The 23,643-nt window shown below is 49.0% G+C and overlaps 1 protein-coding gene across 1 annotated transcript in view; it reads right to left on the bottom strand.

The window, feature by feature from the left end:
* The window catches only part of LOC146810055 (peroxisomal acyl-coenzyme A oxidase 1-like), a 350,345-nt gene that overhangs the window by 59,812 nt on the left and 266,890 nt on the right, over positions 1-23,643 (bottom strand). Inside the window, exon 13 of the mRNA XM_085616950.1 lies at positions 23,256-23,462. Within this exon, the coding sequence (XP_085473076.1) occupies positions 23,256-23,462 (207 nt within the window). The remainder of the gene's footprint in view (positions 1-23,255; positions 23,463-23,643) is intronic.

Here is a 23,643-nt window from a genome sequence, read left to right as displayed (position 1 = left end):
CCTCAAAATGGCCACCGGGCACTCCTCGCAGGGATTGGTTGAGGCGCCTGACTTAAAGATGTCCGCCAGTGAAATCTCGCTCCTCGCGAGATTAGCAGGCCTGACTCACTCAGTGGGAGCAGCAGCGCGGGAACAGACAGACCTCGGTACCTTGGAGATGACGACTTCAGCCACCAGGCACAGCATAGGACTCCGCACTCCTCCACACGCAGCAGCTGCAACATGGGCACTCGCAGCCCAGAACACGCGACCGGGGTGGGCTCCCGGTCGCGATCAGCAGAATGCGCCGCTGCCGACACACACGCGACTGGGGTGGGCTCCCGGGTCGCTGCAACAACGAATCCCCGCAGAAGGCACACGCAACTGGGGTGGACTCCCAGGGCGCGGCGGACCTCCCAGCTATGAGGCAGCGGAGCGAACGACACACACAGCGGGGCACAACGTGACCGGGGTGGGCTCCCGGTCCACGTCTCAGCACCTCTCTGAGGCAGCGGAGCGCACGCCAGGATACAGGTAGGCAAGCAAGGTTTACGACCACCGTCATCGCAAGATGTAGTGTCTCGTCGCAGGTACATATGACACCAACACTATTCTTGTAAGTGGAGCTTTATATCCATGCAAACACTACGTTCCTGTTCCTGCTCTGGTCTGCCCCTTACTCGCTCCTCCTCTTCCACCACCCAGTTTCTCCTCCCACCTCTCAAGCTCATGTGATGGTTCTAGGGCCCAGGACATCTCAAAACATCACACATATGGCCCACTTTCTGAAATCTGCCACATCGGGACGGTCATCAATCACTGAGGGGAAACAGTCCACTTTGTATAGGCTGCTCATCCACAGACACGAAAGCTTGAGTGCTCTGAAGTTTTGCAGGGCCAGTGCAAGAGTAACTCATTCAGTTCAAGTTTTTGCTTTGCATTCTGGGAATTGTAGTCCTGATTTTATAATGGGATTAAATGTTTTACAAGCCCCAGAAAGCAACTCAAATTCCAAGCCTGGATGAGCTGCTCACACCTGTACCCAAGAAACTTCAAAGCTTAAAGATCCTTGCTGTGTGGATTTACTGTACATAATCCACTACTCCCAATAACATACAGGATGTTTCACGTCAGTATTATAGATGTGCATCAGGAGGGACGGAGAACAGGTTGATATTGTATTTTTTGTTAACTTTAGATACACACTTACAAGACAGTTAAGAGCAGGAAATTAAATGTAAGTTAAAAATGAACACAATTTTAGGACCAGCTCTTTTCCAATCCTTCAGATGTGCCTTGTGCACGCTTCCATCCCTCCTCTGCGCACCTCCATTCACCCCTCACCTCCTTCCATTGAAGTTTGCACATGTAATGTTGATCTGGCCCCAGGTGTTTGCTAACAGCCAATGGGCAAGCAAAGGGCAGTAAACAAGTACCTACAGCACCGTCAGTGTGCACTGATCTGGAGCAGATTGTGTGTTAAAAACACAACGGCCTATGATTCATCCTAAACCGACCTAAGTGGTTGTTTGAGGTAGGTATTTGTCGTCTTATCAGCAGTTTGCTTTGATAAAGAGCATTCATTATACTGATCACAAAGGTCTATGTACTGATTGGGAAAAGGCTGTGCACTGATCAGGAATAATGTGTGTGTGCGTTAATTACAGGCAGTCATGTGGTACAGCTTTAATAAAGACGAGGCAGTGCATCAATCAGGTACACAATGTCCTCTATATAAAAACAGCACATGTGTTCATGCATAGCCCGTTGGTCTATAGCTCAGAGTGTACTTTCTTCGTGGGAGATCTCTGGCGCCAATCCCAAACTAGCCTGTTCTTTTTTATCCATTTGTAAAAAGCAACACATAGGTTTTACCTAGGGGTGGGCAAAACTTGTGGCGTTTCACTCTGAAATTTTGCAGAATTACATAAAATCCCAGCGAGATTTGGTGGAGTTCCACGAGCAGGCGAAATTCGGTACGTCCCGTTGCTTGCACTGATTTTGAGCCCCGGGAGCATGTTCTGCGCTGTAAAATCAGCACAAACTGCACCACGTGGAACATCAGAGGGTGCTTTTTTTTTCTGCCAGTTGAGTAGATTTTCTACTCGAGCGGTAGCTTACTCAACGCAAACAGTTGCAACCTGCGGCTACTGTCTGCATAGAGAAATCTCGCTAGGAGGCATCCTAGCACCTGAAAACCTCACTATTACTATCTGAATGATCTCAGCGGCAGATGAGACCCCAAAGCTGAGTCTTTTGTATCTGAACAGGCCTTGATGAGTCGAAAAATGTGGTGATATATCTCGATTTTTCGTGAAGTTCCAGCTGGTGATAGCCTTTGTTAAGGTCTAGTTTGGAGAATATTTGCGCACCATTGAGTGACGCAATCATGTTGCTAATGGGCCCCGGGTGTCTTTCTCTTTCAATAGCAGCGTTGGCTGCTCTTCTATCTACACAGAGACGCACTTTGCCATGTGAGCCCTTTTAGGGCACCACGACCACTGAAGAGACCCAGGGAGTGGGTCCTGATGTTCTCTCAATTATGTCAGCCTGGAGAAGATCCTGCATGTCCTCCTCTACAGACTGTTGAAGGTGAAATGGAATTTTCCTGTGATGTTGTGCTATGGGAGCCACACGTTCATTTATATGCAATCGAACTTGGTAATGAGTCCGGTGAATAACTTCGGAAACTTGTGAACTATGTCCGGTTCATCATCAACTTTATACAGAATTTCTACTAGTCGAAGTCATTCCACCGTGGGCAAGCTGAGAAGACAATCTGCTTCAGGACCATCAATGACATGAATGCGGGCCGGAATAGTTCTGTCCTTGTATGAGAGGTTAGTAGGAAATTGTCCTAAACAGGGAAGAGGTTCCTTTGACATCCATGTGTACACCCGCACGGCAGCTTTGTGCAAGTATGGTGGTGGACTCATTTTCTTGTATTCCGCAACTGAAATATAATTGAGAGATGCTCCACTATCTAGAACAAACTTGGCTAAGTGTGTGTCCATTTTAAGATCTAGTCGCGGGTATTTTTTCAACCGGTCCGGATCCGCGACCATGCAGATGTACTCATCACTGTCTTGCCATATTGGTGACAGCAATCCCGACTCACGAGATTGTGAGCGACGGGATCGATATGTCCCATGAGAATGACGGCTGGACTGTGGAAGAATCTCTGCAGTCCCACACTGCTTTGGCATGATGGCGAGTGTTAGACTGTCTGGATTGTCTGTGATTGTCTCTGTGGGTGTCTTTGCGAGGGGCTCCACAGATGTTCTCAAAGTTATTGTCCCTGCCACACTTCCTGCATTTTTGGCCTAATGCAGGGCAGGTCTCCGTGTGAGGGAAGTCATATCCAGAGCGATAACATTTAAGTTGACGCTCCTGTTGTTTATCAGTCCGGCTAGTACTGCGACGACGACGACTTGTATAGTGGGACTGAACTTTGGATCTGGATGATCGTTGCTTTGTAGGGGAAGACCTATTGGTGTTATGGGATTGGAGCCGAAATGCCTGTTCACGTTTTTCGCCTCTTCCAGCTTCCATTCTCTTGGCATGTTCTTCTGCCTGATCATGTACTCGCGTCATTTCTTCGATCTCATCCAGAGAGCAACTTTTCTTTAATAGACGTCTGCGTAACGACTCAGACTGGCATCCTTCTATGATTCGCAGGCAAAGGGTGTCTTCCGTCGTGAAAAAGTCAAATTCACAGTAGCGGGCCAAGCGTCGAAGTCGCGTAATGAAGGTACTTATGGGCTCATCTTTTTCTTGAGAAGCCAGATTGAATGCATATCTTTCATAATCAATGTTCCATTTATGAAGATATTTTCTGTTTAGTGCGTCACGCGAATTGGCATAAGACAAAGCAGTGTCAGCCAGAAGTTCCTTTATAATCTGACCAACATCTTTCCCGATTAAATTGCGTAATGCAATCAGTTGCTGCTCCTCCTCAGTCACATGGGACCCTTTCATGAAGTCTTCAAAGTCATCTAGCCATTCCTGCCAGCGAAGGCCCATGCCTCCCCCGATATGAGGACCAAGGGTTCCGGCGGGCATAGAAAAGTGACTCCGAGCATGCCAAGTCTGTGTCCACCTATTTGCGCTGTGGACGTAGGTGATAGGTGCTGGAGCTAGCAGAGGCATGACTCTGTCTTGACGTTGGCGATCCAGACATAGCGTTGAGCAAATGCTTGAGCACAGGGTTGAGCAAATGCTTTTTAGTGAATAGCCTAAACATAGGAATCTTCACAGCGCCAGTCACTCGGCTGAAAGCGACACCGTTAGCGCCAATCTTCACTTATGGTATGGTGTAGGCTCAACAGCAGGGAGCCTATGAAAGGAGCAGTCCCACCAGCTCCTTGACATGTGCTTACTGCCACTAGCATCAATGAAGACCAAGTACAGGCGACAGGACGAGAGTGCAGTCCAATATGTACAATGATATGGCCCTTTAACGTATGTTGAAGCAGATGACAGCTCCTCTGGTATTCAATTGCCAATGTTTGATGAGATTTCCAGCATTTGCCTGACCTCAAAATGGCCACCGGGCACTCCTCGCAGGGATTGGTTGAGGCGCCTGACTTAAAGATGTCCGCCAGTGAAATCTCGCTCCTCGCGAGATTAGCAGGCCTGACTCACTCAGTGGGAGCAGCAGCGCGGGAACAGACAGACCTCGGTACCTTGGAGATGACGACTTCAGCCACCAGGCACAGCATAGGACTCCGCACTCCTGCACACGCAGCAGCTGCAACATGGGCACTCGCAGCCCAGAACACGCGACCGGGGTGGGCTCCCGGTCGCGATCAGCAGATGGCGCCACTGCCGACACACACGCGACTGGGGTGGGCTTCCGGGTCGCTGCAACAACGAATCCCCGCAGAAGGCACACGCAACTGGGGTGGACTCCCAGGGCGCGGCGGACCTCCCAGCTACGAGGCAGCGGAGCGAACGACACACACAGCGGGGCACAACGTGACCGGGGTGGGCTCCCGGTCCACATCTCAGCACCGCTCTCAGGCAGCGGAGCGCACGCCAGGATACAGGTAGGCAAGCAAGGTTTACGACCACCGTCATCGCCAGATGTAGTGTCTCGTCGCAGGTACATATGACACCAACACTATTCTTGTAAGTGGAGCTTTACATCCATGCAAACACTACGTTCCTGTTCCTGCTCTGATCTGCCCCTTTCTCGCTCCTCCTCTTCCACCACCCAGTTTCTCCTCCCACCTCTCAAGCTCATGTGATGGTTCTAGGGCCCAGGACATCTCAAAACATCACACATATGGCCCACTTTCTGAAATCTGCCACATCGGGACGGTCATCAATCACTGAGGGGAAACAGTCCACTTTGTATAGGCTGCGCATCCACAGACACAAAAGCTTGAGTGCTCTGAAGTTTTGCAGGGCCAGTGCAAGAGTAACTCATTCAGTTCAAGTTTTTGCTTTGCATTCTGGGAATTGTAGTCCTGATTTTATAATGGGATTAAATGTCTTACAAGCCTCAGAAAGCAACTCAAATTCCAAGCCTGGATGAGCTGCTCACACCTGTACCCAAGAAACTTCAAAGCTTAAAGATCCTTGCTGTGTGGATTTACTGTACATAATCCACTACTCCCAATAACATACAGGATGTTTCACGTCAGTATTATAGATGTGCATCAGGAGGGACGGAGAACAGGTTGATATTGTATTTTTTGTTAACTTTAGATACACACTTACAAGACAGTTAAGAGCAGGAAATTAAATGTAAGTTAAAAATAAACACAATTTTAGGACCAGCTCTTTTCCAATCCTTCAGATGTGCCTTGCGCACGCTTCCACCCCACCTCTGCGCACCTCCATTCATCCCTCACCTCCTTCCATTGAAGTTTGCACATGTAATGTTGATCTGGCCCCAGGTGTTTGCTAACAGCCAATGGGCAAGCAAAGGGCAGTAAACAAGTACCTACAGCACCGTCAGTGTGCACTGATCTGGAGCAGATTGTGTGTTAAAAACACAACGGCCTATGATTCATCCTAAACCGACCTAAGTGGTTGTTTGAGGTAGGTATTTGTCGTCTTATCAGCAGTTTGCTTTGATAAAGAGCATTCATTATACTGATCACAAAGGTCTATGTACTGATTGGGAAAAGGCTGTGCACTGATCAGGAATAATGTGTGGGTGCGTTGATTACAGGCAGTCATGTGGTACAGCTTTAATAAAGACGAGGCAGTGCATCAATCAGGTACACAATGTCCTCTATTTAAAAACAGCACATGTGTTCATGCATAGCCCGTTGGTCTATAGCTCAGAGTGTACTTTCTTCGTGGGAGATCTCTGGCGCCAATCTCAAACTAGCCTGTTCTTTTTTATCCATTTGTAAAAAGCAACACATAGGTTTTACCTAGGGGTGGGCAAAACTCGTGGCGTTTCACTCTGAAATTTTGCAGAATTACATAAAATCCCAGCGAGATTTGGTGGAGTTCGACGATCAAGCGAAATTCGGTACGTCCCGTTGATTGCACTGATTTTGAGCCCCGGGAGCATGTTCTGCGCTGTAAAATCAGCACAAACTGCACCACGTGGAACATCAGAGGGTGCTTTTTTTTCTGCCAGTTGAGTAGATTTTCTACCCGAGTGGTAGCTTACTCAACGCAAACAGTTGCAACCTGCTGCTACTGTCTGCATTGAGAAATCTCGCCAGGAGGCGTCCTAGCACCTGAAAACCTCACTATGGGACACAAGTTCTTACACACTAATTTAAAGTTTTCTTTTTTTCTTTTTTTTTTACATTTTCAAACACCTTAATTGAAAATGGTGGACATCAGGTTACAAGGTAATCAGATAGTACTACGGCACAGGACAGGAGAAAATAGAAACATCGCATCAATCATAAACAGCATGGAGGCAATGGTACAATAACAGCATACCGTGGAGTGAAAGGTAAAGTGGCAGGATAAGGAGCATGAGAGGGCAGCAAGGGGCATTAGACGGGGCGGAATATAGGCACGAGAGGACAGCAGCAAGCAAGGGGAGGTAGGAGGATTCCTATGGGCCAGCACCGGCGGCCGCCACTGGCGGAGTGCCGGCAGGGAGCGCGGGAGAGGTCGCAGAGGGAGAGGCATTCTGGGAGAGGGCCCCAAATATCGCTCGGCCGACCAGTAACCGGCATTAGTTCCCAAAATTCAGATAGAAGCGTCTGACATCGCGCAGTATCTTTGAGCCAGGCACTTGCCTTGGGTGTGGGCCTCCGACCCCAATGTATAGCAACTCTACGACGTGCGAGAACGAGCAGCATAGCCGTTAGTCGGCGGTAAGCATCAGGGCATTGCCTCACCAAGCCAAGTAGGCAGGTCAGGAGATCTGGCAAGACAGGCGAGGAGGCTATCTCAGTAATAATAGTGCACACTTCGCGCCAGTATGTAGAGACCAAAGAGCACAGCCAAGAAAGATGAGAGAAATCCGCCGCGGGAGAGGAGCATCCGTCAAAAGGAATAGAATAGATTTGCTCCAATTTACCTGGATGCCGGATAGACCCACGAATCGCACCACTTCACAGACCATGGGGCTGAGGTTCTCTTGAGGATGGCGGACATAAAGAGTGACATCGTCCGCGTACATGGAGATGACCAGGGCTCGGGCCGCAAAGCCCAGGCCCCTCTGAGTGTGATGCTACCTGAGCCTGGCTGCAAGGGGCTCCATGGCTACAGGGAAAAGCATAGGCGAGAGTGGGCACCCCTGCCTAGTACCCCTCGAGACGCGAATGGGTTCTGATATCTGACCATTGATCCGGAGGCGGGCCACCGGGAGGGCACAGAGGAGATGGACTTTGCGCAGAAAAACCGGGCTAAAGCCAAGACGGGGAGGAGATAAAAAGGAAGGGCCATTCAAGAGTATCAAAGGCCTTGGTGGCGTCTAAAAGAACCGCCACGGCCTGTAGAGCGGTGTTGATCTGATGAAGTACAGCAAAGATCGTGCAGAGGTTATGTGACGTTGCGCGACCGGGGATAAAGCCAGACTGATCCGGGCGAGCAACCATGGGCATGAGGGGCAAGAGGCAGGAGGCCAGAAGCTTGGCGAAAATCTTATTGTCGGTGTTAATGAGTGATAAGGGGCGATATGAGTCCAGAAGTTCAGGGGATTTGTCTGGTTTCAAGAGCAGTGTTAACAGGGCCTCGCGAAGTGAAGGGGGGGAAGTGGCCTGACTCGAAAGAGTCATTATAAATAGCGGCAAGATGCGGGATAAGAATGGGCGCAAATGCTTTATAGAAAGCACCGGGCAGACCATCGGAGCTGGGCGCCTTATCCCCGGGCAGACTATTGATGGCAGCTAGGATCTCTTCCTTAGAGAAGGGTTTATCGAGGTACTCCCGATGGCCATTGCTCAGCCAGAGGAGTTCAAGAGTGTCCAATTATTGGTCTAGGAGGTCACGCGACGGTGTAGTACCAGCGGTGTAAAGTTGAGTATAAAAAGCGCTGACTCGTGAAATGATCTCGGAGGGAGAGGTAGTGCGTTCCGGACCCCCGTCCTGCAGTGCTGTGATGTAGGAGGCAGCATGAGGCCATCGTAGAAGATTGGCTAAGGTCTTACCGGGACGGTCACCCTCGCCGTAACGGCACACCCTCGCTTCCCTACCCAAAAAGGAGAGCTCCCTGTCTGCTTCTTGCTCGAATTTGGAGGGTTTACCTCGGAGCTGTGCAAGGGTGTTGGGGGGAGGGGGCTGACAGAGTGCAGAGAGTCGAGGGCCTTAATTTCTCCCTCTAGGCGCTCAAGAGTGCCGCGGATAGAGCGCAAGACGCCCAACTGTTTTGAGATACATTCTCCCCGAACCACTACCTTGAAACCCTCCCAAAGTGTGGAGGGGGAATCCGCTGAGCAGGCACTAGGTTCGAAATAGTTCTCTATTACAGTTCGAATCTCGGCGCAAAATTCCGAATCGCGGAGCGCGTTGTGGGGCAGGCGCCAAGCGAACATACGCTTAGGGGCATGCGGGGGGAGCAGACTGAGAATTACGGGTGCGTGGTCCGAAAGGGTGCGCGCTAGGTGCTCGACCGATGTGATCCATGCATATGCATCTGGAGTGGTAATCCAAACATCCAAGCGGGACCAGCAGCCCGAAGTGCCCGTAAAGCAGTTGCCCTTGCGCACGTCCGGATGGGTATGGCGCCATGCATCCAACAGGGAATTGTCAGCCAGGATGGAGCGCAAAAGGGAGGTAGAGCGTGGGTGCAAAGCGCGGGGCCCAGAATGATACAGGGTGGCCGAAGGTGTAATGTTAAAATCGCCCCCCCATAGCAAATATAGCGGGGCCCAGGGAGGATATGTGTCGCCATACCAGCGCAAGGAAGTCAGAATCGTCAGAGTTAGGCCGTAAATCGCTGCGAGAATCAGGGGCTGCGCTAAGAGGGTACCAAACAGGATGACAAAACGCCCCTCAGGATCGGCAATGACCTTAGTGGTGCGACAGAGGAGCACTCTACGTAAAAGGATGGACACCCCGCGGGAGTAGCTAGAGTAGAAGGATGAGTGCATTTCGTCCAAGTGCTGAGATTGGAGCCTGGAAGCGGTTGCGGGGAGCAAGTGAGTTTCTTGGGGGAAACAGATGTCGACTTTGTGGCGAATGACATGTGCATGTACAAGGCGGACCTTCCAATGATCATTTAGGCCACGGACATTCCAAGTCCAGAGTGTGGTGGCCGTCATAAAGCTATGCCAGGAAGGTGAATGCTGGATGAGGATGAGTGCAAAAGGGGAACCTGAGAAGTGTAAGGTGCGATATGCAGTACAGAGTGCGGTGTATCAGACAGCACGGTACAAATTAGGTCAAAAAACAAACATAACAACAGGCCTCGGAGGAGAGGCAACATAACCCAAAGAACCCACCACCCACACCAACCCCCCAATCAGGTTGAGAGACCAACCCCACCCACCCAGGAAACCCCCAACTGGGAAGGGGAGAAACTAAGTGAGAAAAAAGGGGAATAATCCCACAGAGAAGTGGCTCAGTGCAGCGTACGCCCCTGCCGCTAGGACAGGGTGGCCAAGCCATGGGTAAAGGCGGACTGTGGGAGAAGGCGAAGGAGACCCGATATAACACCTCAAAGCTCAGGACCCCCCATATACACAAATAACAAATATAGTGCAACAAATGTGTCAATGCTGCATAAAGAAGGAGAGAGGAATGCGGGGCTATGGGGCAGGCGCAGTAAAGGTCCCATCAGCAGAAAAGATCAGCCTGGTCCAAGAGCTAGGAAGCGTGAGGGTGATGAAGGCGGACTAGCGTAAGAGTAGTGGAGTAACAACAGGAACCAGGACCAGAACTGGCAAGCTTGTGCCATGCAGCGCAGAAGATCAGAGTACATGAGCAAGGGTTGTTCTCAGTCATTGTCACTTAGATCGCATGTTGCGGCCACTTGGGAGCTAGAAGGGGTGGAGCGCTGTGATTTGTCAAATTTTTCGATGGTGAATTTTCCCTTTCTCTTTGGCAGCTCGGGGGACCGCATCCCGGTCAGGGAAATTCAATAGCGATGATAGGTCGAGCAGGAAGACCAGGAGCAGGCCAGGGTCCCAGAGAGCGATGGGCACGTTCGACGATGAATACCGGGGGAAGGACCTCCCCAAATAAGTCGCAGATCAATTGTTCAACAAAATCTTCCATTTTGGCTATATTGGAGGATTCAGGCACGACCGTGATACGGAGGTTGCTTCTCCGGGAACGCGCCTCCAAATCCTTATTCTTATTTTTAATGAGCTACAAAACGTTGTCAATCTGTAGGAGTGTGTGGTGATCACGGGCGGCAGCATCCTCTGCGTCAGACACCCTCGCCTCAACTTGAGTTAGTTGCGCATCATGAGTCCACCCGAGCCTTGACGGTGTCCAGGTGAGCGGAGAGCTGGTCAAGCTGGGCGGCGATGCCAGTGGCTGACTGTGGATTTTACATCCAGCATAATGGCTTTGAGATCATCCTCACGGGTAGAGTCACTTTCGGGGTGGGTAGTGAGTTCGCCAGTGTCTGTGACTGTCCCCTCCTGTCGCGACGATTTACGTTGGTCAAACGCCAGCTTTGGTTGCTTGGGATCGGTCCGACCGATGATCCGCACTGGTGCACCCCACAGGCCAGGGGCCAGGGAGCAGAGGAGCAGCGCGTGAGGAGAGCGGGGCTGGCAGGAGAGGCCGAGATAAAGAGAGGGCGCCAATGGAGGCTGTGGCAGTCAGGCACACAGGGCAGACCAGGAGCGGGTGAGTTGCAACGCAGCCAGCCAAGCCAACCAGGAGGATCCCAGCACCAGACAAGTAGGAGTGCCCAGTAAGGGAGGAGCTGGCAGTCCGAAGCAACAGGGTGGGCTGTAGCTGGTTGTCAACCTCCAGGCTTCCTGTACCTTTTTACACCAGCCTAACACTACACAAACTACCTCTCCCACAATGCATTGCAATGGTTCCCACCCTGTATGCTTTCCCTTGCTGCTTTAAACACATGTCAGCTGACTTCTCCTGCTACAAAACCCACCCCCTCCTGTTATCAGGTGCTTGGCTTTCCTAATCAGTTGAACCACGCCCCTTTTGCTGTTTGTCGAGTTCGGATCGTGAAGCGCTCCTGCCTGACCTTTTTGAACTACGTGCTTCCTTTTCCCGTCATCTTCGAAATCCTGTTTCTTCGGTGCAGCTGGCTGAGGAGCTGTTTCCCTTTCGCCCATTCCTTCGAGGATATACTGCCGTATCTCTTCTCTCCCGTGCCTTCGCACCAGACGGCAGGCGAGTTCCTGAATGCAAGGTAAAGCTCGAGACAGCGCTGGAACTGTTTGTTGAACCGTTTGAGTTGCCGTTTTGATTCGCGCTAATCCCCTGGCAACACGATAAGCGGCACTTGTGCATTCTGAGCGAGAAGACGCTCATTTCCTGTGTTACTCTTCTGTTAAGAATCGCGCTAGTAGCGCTTTAAACGACTGGACGCGCGGAGTCGCGCTAATCAGTATTTTTTGCATCAAAGAACTCCAGTTGCATAGCCATGCTTTTCTGAGTTATGTGCTCTCAACTACATGAAGAAAACAACGAGCCATTGACTGGTCCTTTGAACTAAGACTGTATTGTTTCTCTCATGTGGTTTCTTTTTGCTGGCCTTTCTTTTTTTTTTTTTGAGACTCACGTTTTGCCTGCTGGAGGAAGGTTCTATTTTTATTTGGAATATGTTAGTTGACTTTCCTCAATACAGGACATGTAATATATGGAGGAAGGGAAGGAGAGACCTGTTTCATATCCTTTGCTAACATTGTTTTGGTGAGTTTGGGAAAGCATACACAGTCTTATACCTACCTGTTCTTCATTCCTGATTTTCCTGACACCTATGCTTCTTCTGTTTATTTCATGCAGGTTTGCCCTCTTGTTGGTCGCCCTTGCTGCCGCACTCCCTGGTGGTTCTTCTGGGTCTCTCCACTCCATGAGGCTATTATACTACTCTATGTGCACTGGTGACTAGAGGTAGATATACCCTCCAGGAGTGGTTAGACAATCTCTTTGCTCCCGTGGATACTGGTTGTGGCTGGTCAGACTCAAGAAATCCTGACAGAAAGCCAAGCCCACGAAAGCCCTATCCCCTGAGCGAAGATGATTAAGGGTGCCTCATTTGACACTCCAATGACGGAATCCCTGACACCTGATAATCCAGCTCTTACCATGAATGAGTTGGCGGCTACCGTAGTTAATTTACAAGCCGAACTCAAACTGTTGCGTGGTGAGAATCATCGTCTTACAACGGAACTAGATGTATTAAAAACACAAAGACAACTAGAGGCTTCTGTGACTGACACATCTCCTAGATTTAAACGCAGTTACGTACAACCAAGTCATTTTTCAGTTCCTGTCACTGCCCCCATTACGCCCACAGCCCCTGTTAGTGTAACAGTAGTCACACCACCGCACACCCCCCTAGCCATGCCTGAACGGTTCAATGGAGACAGCGCCAAGTATGGGGTGTTTATGAACCAATGTCATCTTCAATTCTTATGTCGTGCCGCCTCCTTTCCAGATGACGCCGCTAAAATAGCCTTCATTATCTCTTATTTAAGTGGCAATGCGGCTCTTTGGGCAGTACCTTTGGTGGAAAATGATGATCCTATTCTGTATAATCAGGTGTTATTTAAGGATAGGATGCGTAGTCTGTTTGCCCGTCACTCCTATATGCAGGCGAGTGACAACGAACTGCTCAATCTCAAGCAGGGTTCTAAGGATCTACTAACCTATATTACTACTTTCAATCGATTAGTCACTGAGACGCAATGGCCTGAGGAAAAGAGAACCTCTTTGTTCTACAGAGGACTAAGAGATGAACTTAAGGACATATTGTCTCAAATAGTAGATCCCCCAGAAGAATGCTCCTCATTCATAGATTTAGTAGTCAAGTTAGACCATCGCTTGTTGGAAAGAAAAGGTGAAAAGACCAGAGGAGAGTACTCTCGTCTTTTCTTATCACGCAGTGAAAAGAAAGATAATAAGGATTCCAGTGAACCAATGCAAATAGGAGGAGTAAGAGGCCCCTTATCCACAGAGGAGCGGGAGAAAAGGAGAAAGCTGAATTTATGCCTCTACTGTGGTAAAGGAGGACACTTTGCCAAAGAATGCCCTGTTAAACCCAAGATCAATGTTAAGAATCCTGTGGTCAGAACTGGGGCTGCCATGTCGGCGGAAAACTAACTGACTTGGGGAGTTTAGAGGTCGCTCCACCAAGTCTGTCATCATTACAGATCTCACATGCTTTAGCCAATACCTTGCCTCCAGTCCCTAAACACTTTGCCATCACTGTTGTCTTTATTTTGCCCTCTCAACACAGAAAGTCTATGTCTATTCTGATAAATTCAGGGGCTACAGGAAATTTTTTGGATATCACAGTAGCCAAGGCTCTTGGGTTGGAGTTCATTCCTAAGACTCAACCTGAAAGAGTAAGAGCGGTGGATGGGACAGAGCTATCTTCTGGGTTGATAGCCTATCACACGCCGGATCTCATAATGGTTTGTGATAATGGGCATTCTGAGGTTATATCATTTGACCTAATTGACACTCCTACTTTTGGAGCTATCCTTGGTGTACCGTGGCTTCAGTTACACAATCCGAATATCGATTGGGTGGCCAAAAAAGTAACATTACGGTCCTCCTATTGTATAGTACACTGCTATCAAGAAACAACTTTGTGGCACGCCCCTTTGTGTTGCACCCTCTCTACGACTGATGCCCCAAGTCTGCCTTCTGAATATATCGAATTCGCTGGGGTTTTCGATGAGGTGAAGGCCATAGCACTTCCTCCACACACGGCCTACGATTGTAGAATCGATCTGATTCCAGGTGCGGATCTGCCGGTCAGCAGAATATACGCTTTAACAGAGCCTGAGACCAAGTATCTCTACGAATACCTACAGGACATGTTAAAAAAAGGGTTCATTCGTCATTCCACCTCTCCCGTGTCCTCTCCTATTTTTTTTATTCCCAAGAGAGAAGGAGGATTAAGAGCGTGCCTGGACTATAGAGCCTTGAACAAGGTGACAGCGAAAAATAAATACCCTCTTCCACTCATCTCCACTCTGTTGGACCAGGTACGTAAGGCCAAGATCTTTACGAAGCTTGATTTGCGAAGGGCTTATCATCTGATCCGAGTCCGAGAGGGAGATGAGTGGAAGACGGCCTTCCGCACTAAGTTCGGCTTATACGAATATTGTGTGATGCCGTTCGGATTATGCAATGCCCCTGCGGCATTTCAGTTCTTTGTGAATGAGATACTGCGGGAATACCTTGACATTTTTGTCATCGTATATATAGATGATATTCTTATCTATTTCCAAACAGAACAAGAACATGTGGAACATGTCAGACTAATACTGCAAAGATTACAGGACAATCATTTGTTCGCCAAATTGGACAAATGTCTATTTCACGTTCAGAAAGTGGATTTTTTAGGGTTTGTTATCTCCCCTGAGGGAATCCATATGGATCCTACCAAGGTGTCAGCTATTACTAACTGGCAGAGGCCTAGAACAGTGAAAGAGATACAATCCTTTCTAGGATTCGCTAATTTCTATAGGTGTTTTATATCTCACTTCTCTGATCTAGTTGCTCCCATAACGAGATTGCTAAAAAAGGGGGTGACGTTTGAATGGGACTCTGCCGCTGACACCGCTTTCTGCGACCTAAAAAACAGTTTTACCACAGCACCCATCATTAGACACGCAGATGAGACTCAGCCATATTATGTAGAGGCCGACGCCTCACAATATGCAGTGGGGGGAGTCTTGTCGCAAAGGGATGTTAAGTCAGGCGCCCTCCATCCAGTAGCCTACTTCTCGAAAACCCTGTCTCAAGCTGAACAGAATTACACAATAGGCGAAAGAGAACTTTTGGCCATTAAGATGGCATTTCAAGAATGGCGCCATTATTTGCTGGGATCTCCGCATACCATTACTATCTATTCTGATCATAGGAATCTACAATTCTTTAGGTCTGCCAGAGCTCTTACCCCTAGACAGATGAGATGGGTTTCCTTTTTTAGTGAATATGATTTCGTTATTACCTTTCGTCCTGGAGCAAAACAAGGAAAAGCAGATGCCCTGTCACGGTTGGGGAGAGACCTCAAATATGTAGCAGAGACTCCTGGGCCTATAATTCCCAAAAGTAAGATCATAGCACTGGGAGAGCAACAGGATGTTGATGCTGACTCTTTTTTTTGTGTATTAGAAAAGGAGTTACTCAAAGCGGATCGTGAAGAATGGTTGTCAGACCCTGTGAACTCAATAGTGAACGGGTTGTTTTATCACAAGAACCGTCTGTTTCTGCCCTCTGAACAAATAAGACAAGTGGTCATGAAATGGTGCCACACCTTACTCATGGCCGCTCATCCGGGGGGAGAAAAGACACTCCACACAGAGATGGTTCTGGTGGAAGGGAATGCCTCAGGACATCACTGGTTTTGTTAAAGCTTGTCCCACTTGTGCCCGTCAGAAATCTCAGCACTGTGCTCTTGCTGGGCTGTTGCAACCTCTGCCCATCCCTGAATGTCCTTGGTCCTCCATCAGCATGGACTTTATCACAGACCTACCTGCTAGTAAGGGAATTACAGTCATCATGGTGGTTGTGGATTTGTTATCCAAAATGGCTCATTTCATTCCTCTGAAAAAACTCCCTAAAGCCAAAGAACTCACTGATGTATTCCTGGACCATGTAGTCAAATTGCATGGTTTACCCTCTATCATTCTATCAGATAGAGGATCCCAGTTCGTATCTAAATTCTGGCAAGGCATGTGCAACAGATTACATATCGACCATCGGCTCTCTTCGGCTTACCATCCACAAACAGATGGTCAGACGGAGAGAACCAATCGGACCCTTGAGCAATTCCTGCGGTGTTTGATTAGCACCACTACCCCGGACTGGGTCCAAGCTCTCCCTTTAGCGGAGTTCGCTTATAATAATTCCACGCATTCCGGTTCCCAACTTTCTCCCTTTTACTTTGTCACGGGATGTCATCCTAAGTTCCTTCCTCTTCACCTTCCCCCTGGGTTAGTAGAGGTCCCCGCAGTCAATGAACACCATGAACTACTCCTGTCCATATGGGAAAAAACTAAGCAGGAATTACACAAAGCAAAACTAAACATGAAAAAATATGCTGACAATCATAGACGTCCTGCTCCTGCTTATCAGATTGGGGATCAGGTTTGGCTGTCCACCAAAAATCTGAAACTACCTGGACCTAGAAAATTGCAACCCAGATACGTGGGCCCCTATTCAATTCTACGAGTAATCAACCCCGTAGCTATGAAACTGAAACTTCCAGCAGAAATCCAAATACACCCTGTCTTTCACACTTCTCTGCTCAAACCTTTTGTCTCCCCTTCTTGTTCTGAACCTCCCCCTCCTCCTGTTACCATCGACGGAGAACTAGAGTATGAAGTCAAACGTATTGTAGACTCTCGCAGACACAGGGGGAAATTACAATACTTAGTAGACTGGGTGGGATATGCCCCTGAAGACAGAACGTGGGAACCGGTTGAGAATGTGCATGCACCCACGTTAGTGAGAAGATTCCATGCTTTATATCCCTCTAAACCCAGGCCACTGGGTAGGCCGTTAGGGGGGAGAACTGTCAACCTCCAGGCTTCCTGTACCTTTTTACATCATCCTAACACTACACAAACTACCTCTCCCACAATGCATTGCAATGGTTCCCACCCTGTATGCTTTCCCTTGCTGCTTTAAACACATGTCAGCTGATTTCTCCTGCTACAAAACCCACCCCCTCCTGTTATCAGGTGCTTGGCTTTCCTAATCAGTTGAACCACACCCCTTTTGCTGTTTGTCGAGTTCGGATCGTGAAGCGCTCCTGCCTGACCTTTTTGAACTACGTGCTTCCTTTTCCCGTCATCTTCGAAATCCTGTCTCTTCGGTGCAGCTGGCTGAGGAGCTGTTTCCCTTTCACCCATTCCTTCGAGGATATACTGCCGTATCTCTTCTCTCCCGTGCCTTCGCACCAGACGGCAGGCGAGTTCCTGAATGCAAGGTAAAGCGCGAGACAGCGCTGGAACTGTTTGTTGAACCCTTTGAGTTGCCGTTTTGATTCGCGCCAATCCCCTGGCAACACGAAAAGCGGCACTTGTGCATTCTGAGCGAGAAGACGCTCATTTCCTGTGTTACTCTTCTGTTAAGAATCGCGCTAGTAGCGCTTTAAACGACTGGACGCGCGGAGTCGCGCTAATCAGTATTTTTTGCATCAAAGAACTCCAGTTGCATAGCCATGCTTTTCTGAGTTGTGTGCTCTCAACTACATGAAGAAAACAACGAGCCATTGACTGGTCCATTGAACTAAGACTGTATTGTTTCTCTCATGTGGTTTCTTTTTGCTGGCCTTTCTTTTTTTTTTTTTGAGACTCACGTTTTGCCTGCTGGAGGAAGGTTCTATTTTTATTTGGAATATGTTAGTTGACTTTCCTCAAAACAGGACATGTAATATATGGAGGAAGGGTTAATCCACATCAACTGCTTTGATTTGACTGTTGGTGCACGTGAGCACCAGAGAAAGAAGTTTGCCTCATCTCATCATTTGCCTACCTATTCCTAAGGAGAGACCTGTTTCATATACTTTGCTAACATTGTTTTGGTGAGTTTGGGAAAGCATACACAGTCTTATACCTACCTGTTCTTCATTCCTGATTTTCCTGACACCTATGCTTCTTCTGTTTATTTCATGCAGGTTTGCCCTCTTGTTGGTCGCCCTTGCTGCCGCACTCCCTGGTGGTTCTTCTGGGTCTCTCCACTCCATGAGGCTATTATAGTACTCTATGTGCATTGGTGACTAGAGGTAGATATACCCTCCAGGAGTGGTTAGACAATCTCTTCGCTCCCGTGGATACTGGTTGTGGCTGGTCAGACTCAAGAAATCCTGACACTGGTGCAGCGGCAGCGTGCTTCCCCGAGGCCTTGGGGAGGCCAAGCAGGCCAGGTTGGAGATGGGAGACCTGGGGGGGATGAGACGCACCCAAGGATGAGCCCCGAGCCCCAGGTAGAAGGCTCTGCGCCAGGTCCCCGCGGAACAAGTGGCACCTCAGTGACAGAGGCGATGGACAGCAGGCAAGAGGAGGCCCCTTCTTGACAGGTTAGCAGACACAGTGGGCCCAAGAGGCGGGCATGCAGGCCAGAGACTCTGGGGGGGGGCGACTAGATGAACAGAGCACCAGCGCCGGCAACCCGCCACGGAGCAAAGCCCGGCGGGGGGTCTCCCAAACTTGGAGAAATTGGCGAGTATCGGGCCCGTTGGTGCAGGCGGCGAAATCAGTATCATGGCGGGAGTGAGGGTACTAGGCCGCGCCAGGCTGTGCAGGCAGCAGTGGAGGCACAGGAGCACAGCAGCGGGCCGGCAGGAGATATGGATGGATGCGGTCTCCGACGTCGGCGGGCAGGAGCCAGAAGGGACAGCTGTGAGTTCATGCCCGCAGGGCCGCTGAGCAGCGAGGAGTCGTGGGGGGGGCGCGCCGCCCGCGTCCCGAAGCCTGGAGCAAGCAGGCCGAGGCAGCGGGCGGCGGGAGAAGGAGAAAGGCGCCTGCGTGGAGCCCCGACCCGGGGCTGGCAGTACGGCGCGCGCGCCCCCGATCTCGTTGCAGGGCACAAGCACCGAAAGCGACTCACCGGGTCCGGAGGAGCAGTGTGGCAGGGCAGCTCCGGTGAGGCGTCCTGGTCCGCAGGCGTCCGATCAGGCAAGGCGGCGGATCGGTGACGCCGCTGAAACTGAGGCCGAGTGCCATCCGCATGCCAGCAGGGAGGCCCAGATGCCGCGCCAAGCCCCAGCAAAGATCTCAGCGGGCCGGCGCAGATGGGGGCCCAAGAAGGCGGCAGTAAACTCCCCAAGTTAAGACGAGTCTGAGTAACCCGGTGCCGGAAGACATCACCTCAATAGTCCGCAGGATTTTAACGGATTATCGGCTTGGCCAGCAGAGCCCACTTAGAGTGTGGCCATATTGCAGCTGGCCAAGCCACGCCCCTACGCACTAATTTAAAGTTGGTGAGCCATCCCCAAAAAGAAACTCTGCCACGTGGTGGTTGGCAAAGTTTTACCGGAACTCCGTGTTACAAGCAGGATGAGGAGTAGGCGAAACTATGCCAGCAGAACGGAGTTTATCATCCTCCCCAAGTTTTACCACAAGCCTATGAAATGAATGAATTCCTTCTTGTTTAAACATTTGACCATCCTGTACTTCAAAGAGAGTAAAACTCAGTTGGTTGTCTCACACAAGACTTTCTCGGGTAGCCCTGATCTTACTATACATCATCAGTGTCTTTAAATAGCCTTGCAACACAATTCACGGCCCTTCACAACTCTGCTTTATACCAGAACACCTGCTTCCCTTCATCCTTGGTCATACATAACCCACGACTGCTGAACTACTGATTGAATACCCCAAATTCCACATTCTATATGTTTATATTAATCATTGTATTACACCCCAGAGAGGTGGACATGTTCCAAACAAAAACACATACTGGGAAACACTTCCATGAACATGTGAATATTGAAGCGAAGTCAATAAAGAGACACACATAGAAACATGTAACTTTTTGGGTGATAAGTCGTGTGACCCAGGACAGATCGGAGGACTTATCCTAGAAACACTCCCGGGCAGAGTGGCACTGTGCCTGCCTGCTGCAGCTTGTGCCATCTGCGACCGGGTCATTCATAGCTGCCAAGTTTTCAGATTGCTCATGTGTGACCTTTTCATGGCTACAGAGTGCGTGTGAATGACATTCCATTGCCAAATGTATGACATGTCAAGTAACACGTTAACACAAGTAAACCAAACTATGAAGTCTAATAAAACAGACAAACAATGTAAATTAACCACTTTTGAGCATTATGAAGCTCTTGAAAAGCCCTGTATAGTGGCTAAATTGTACAATGTGAAATCCCAGCTTCCCAGCTTCACCAAACTGTGTGATCCTAAGCAAATATACATGTATTTCTTTTCATGAACACATATTCGAGCGCCTTCAAATATGTAAGTTCATGATATGCGCTGTACTAAAACATTCTTGTGTTTTATTTAATGGAATATAATTTTGCTCCATCTATATTAAAAATCTAGGCCACTTACAGGGTGTACATAAGAAGCCTCCTCTCCAAGTTTTAGACTTTTGTGACTGCTGGAGGAAGAGTTTGACAAAGGATCCTAGGATTGTAGCAGCCAGTCATGGGACAGAGCACAGGTTCCTCTTGTGCACAAAGGTGACTAAAATGTTTATGACTTCCTCCAGCCAGCTTCGGGTAGCAGTAAAGTGAGGAGGGAGAAGCTGTGCCAAAATCCCAGCCACCACCAAATGTGTCATGACTAGGTTTCAGTATAACCATGACAACCTTCCTTTCTCGACCTGGGAGGCACCCAGCAGCTGCAGACTCGAAGCTGACACTGCGAATCACACCGTCCTGCTAAGAAAGCCTCAAGCAATTCCGAGGGGCAGAGAGGAGCTGTAGATGCGTGAGAATGCATTTCAACGTGGTGATGTGGGAACCCGCATTGAAATGTGTTAGTGTCACTCGTGATGCGTGTCACTTTGCAGGATTGGTGACTGAGCACAGAGCAGCGTTCTCCGTTTTTTATTGCAACAACATTGGCACTTAGCTTAATCCGAGTGCTGCCGCCCTAAAGCTGACACTGCCGGTGAGGCCAAATAACCATGGGAGGCTGAAAGTGAATGGTGGGCGGCCTGCTGTAAAATCGGCCACACATAACAAAATTGGCCCCCTCCTAACCAAATCGCCCGCACCCTTCCAGCCTTCTAGGGAAATGCCCAGTGCCAGTACTGCCAGTCCAGACCTGGTGAAACCTGTCCTTCGCAAGTTCTCCCATTGTCCCTCGTTTCATCTGTTCCTGTCTCAGGCACTGGGCCCAACCACGCAAGTGGGGCAGTTTTTTTATCAGGACAAGTGCAAGAATGCTGGAAGCAATTCCAAGGGGCAGAGAGGAGCTATAGATGCGTGAGAATGCATTTCAACGTGGTGATGTGGGAACCAGCATTGAAATGCGATAGTGTCCCTTGTGATGCGTGTCACCTTTCAGGATTGGTGACTGAGCGCAGAGCAGCGTTCTCTGTTTTTTATTGCAACAACATTGGCACTTGGCTTAATCCGAGTGCTGCCGCCCAAAAGCTGACACTGACGGTGAAACCAAATAACCATGGGAGGCTGGAAGTGAATGGTGGGTGACCTGCTGTAAAATCGGCCACACATAACATAAGGATAAAGTACCCCAAATATCATAAAAGGTCTCAGCACTAGGAGTAGGAATGCCACAGCAGTTAAGGCATTAGGTAGTGCATCAAGATCCCTTCTGCTGTCAGAGATAACTGAAATCCCTTCATGGCTAGGTGAACTCCTCTGAGCTCCAAGAAAGTGATGTGATATAAACTGTCTTTCAGAGTCGACAAGCCCTGCACAGGCAAATATCCTAGGTGAGTGCCCCATCCCAATAGCAAGATATTTCTAACAAGAGGAAGATCTAATTAAAATGGAACTCCATGAAATAGGCTGGGTTTTTTTTAACTTATCAGGCTTGAGACTGCCTTGCTCTTTGAAACTATTTCAATTTATCAACCTGTTCTCCCTCTGAACCCAGTGATCCTTTAAATATTTTTGTAGTGGCCACAAATAAAGCCTTGCATTTGGCACAACTGTAATAAATGAAGCCATTGAACCAGAAGTGATGACATCTGACAGCTGGCAGATCTAGAGACCTCCTGAGAAGCTGGTACTTTTCCCAGATGGATGATCCTTTGCCCTACGAAGGAACACTCTTCCTTTGCTTCGTATCTAGAGTCACTACCTTGTTAGCCATGGTCTGAATCAGTTAGTGTTGATAACTGGTAACTGAATTGTAGACCTAATCGATGAAGAAGTAATATTGTGATCTGCATATCTTTCTTTAGCCTGAATGAGCTGCTGGGTTTGAGGAAGACAATCGTCGAGATATGGATACACATAGCTCTGGGTTTGAGAAGACAATCTTCGAGGTATGGATACACATAGCTCTGGGTTTGAGAAGACAATCATCGAGGTATGGATACACATAGCTCTGGGTTTGAGAAGACACTCGTCGAGGTATGGATACACATAGCTCTGGGTTTGAGAAGACTGTGTTTGAGAAGACAATCGTCGAGGTATGGATACACATAGCTCTGGGTTTGAGAAGACACTCGTCGAGGTATGGATACACATAGCTCTGGGTTTGAGAAGACAATCGTCGAGGTATGGATACACATAGCTCTGGGTTTGAGAAGACACTCGTATGGATACACATTGCTCTGGGTTTGAGAGGACAATCGTCGAGATATGGATACACATAGCTCTGGGTTTGAGAAGACAATCGTCGAGGTATGGATACACATAGCTCTGGGTTTGAGAAGACACTCGTCGAGGTATGGATACACATAGCTCTGGGTTTGAGAAGACTGGGTTTGAGAAGACAATCGTCGAGGTATGGATACACATAGCTCTGGGTTTGAGAAGACACTCGTCGAGGTATGGATACACATAGCTCTGGGTTTGAGAAGACAATCGTCGAGGTATGGATACACATAGCTCTTCTGGAGATGTAAGTGGACAGCTACTACTGGCATGAATTTGGAGCAGGTCTATGAAGTAATCCACACAGGAGAAGGAAAGCTAAAGTGCAGTTTCTGCCAGGATTCAGAGGAGCACTGAGATCTTTGCACACAGAATAAACAGTGTTTCTTGCTCTTACCACACACCAACAGATTTGGTACCTCCTTACCTGTGTTTTGTTGAGTGGGGACTTTTTGGCCCATTCAAACATGTGCTCATAAACATTGCCATCGTAGCGGCCCAGCACTGAACCAAGCTGAGCATCACTGTAGTCAAAAGCATCTACCAGGGCTACTGCATTGGGACGGATTGTAGCCAGCAGCTCCTTGATGTGAAGCTGCACTTTTGCAAGCTGAGGTGCAGTGACCAGCCGTGCCTGGAAGAAGAAAACACAGGAGGTAGCAAGCCGCCAATGGATGTAAATGCTAGTAAACTCACTGGGAAATGGAGGGCTCCATTGCGGAGAAATGCAACACAGAGAAGGAACACTGGTGATAGGAAGGTCTGCATTATGAAGCATGCTAGAAAGACAGGAGAGTCTAAGAGACACATAGCTT

Source organism: Triturus cristatus, chromosome 7 (genome assembly GCF_964204655.1).
Source record: "Triturus cristatus chromosome 7, aTriCri1.1, whole genome shotgun sequence".
Lineage (NCBI taxonomy): Eukaryota > Metazoa > Chordata > Amphibia > Caudata > Salamandridae > Triturus > Triturus cristatus.
This window is presented reverse-complemented; position numbering and strand designations above follow the sequence as displayed.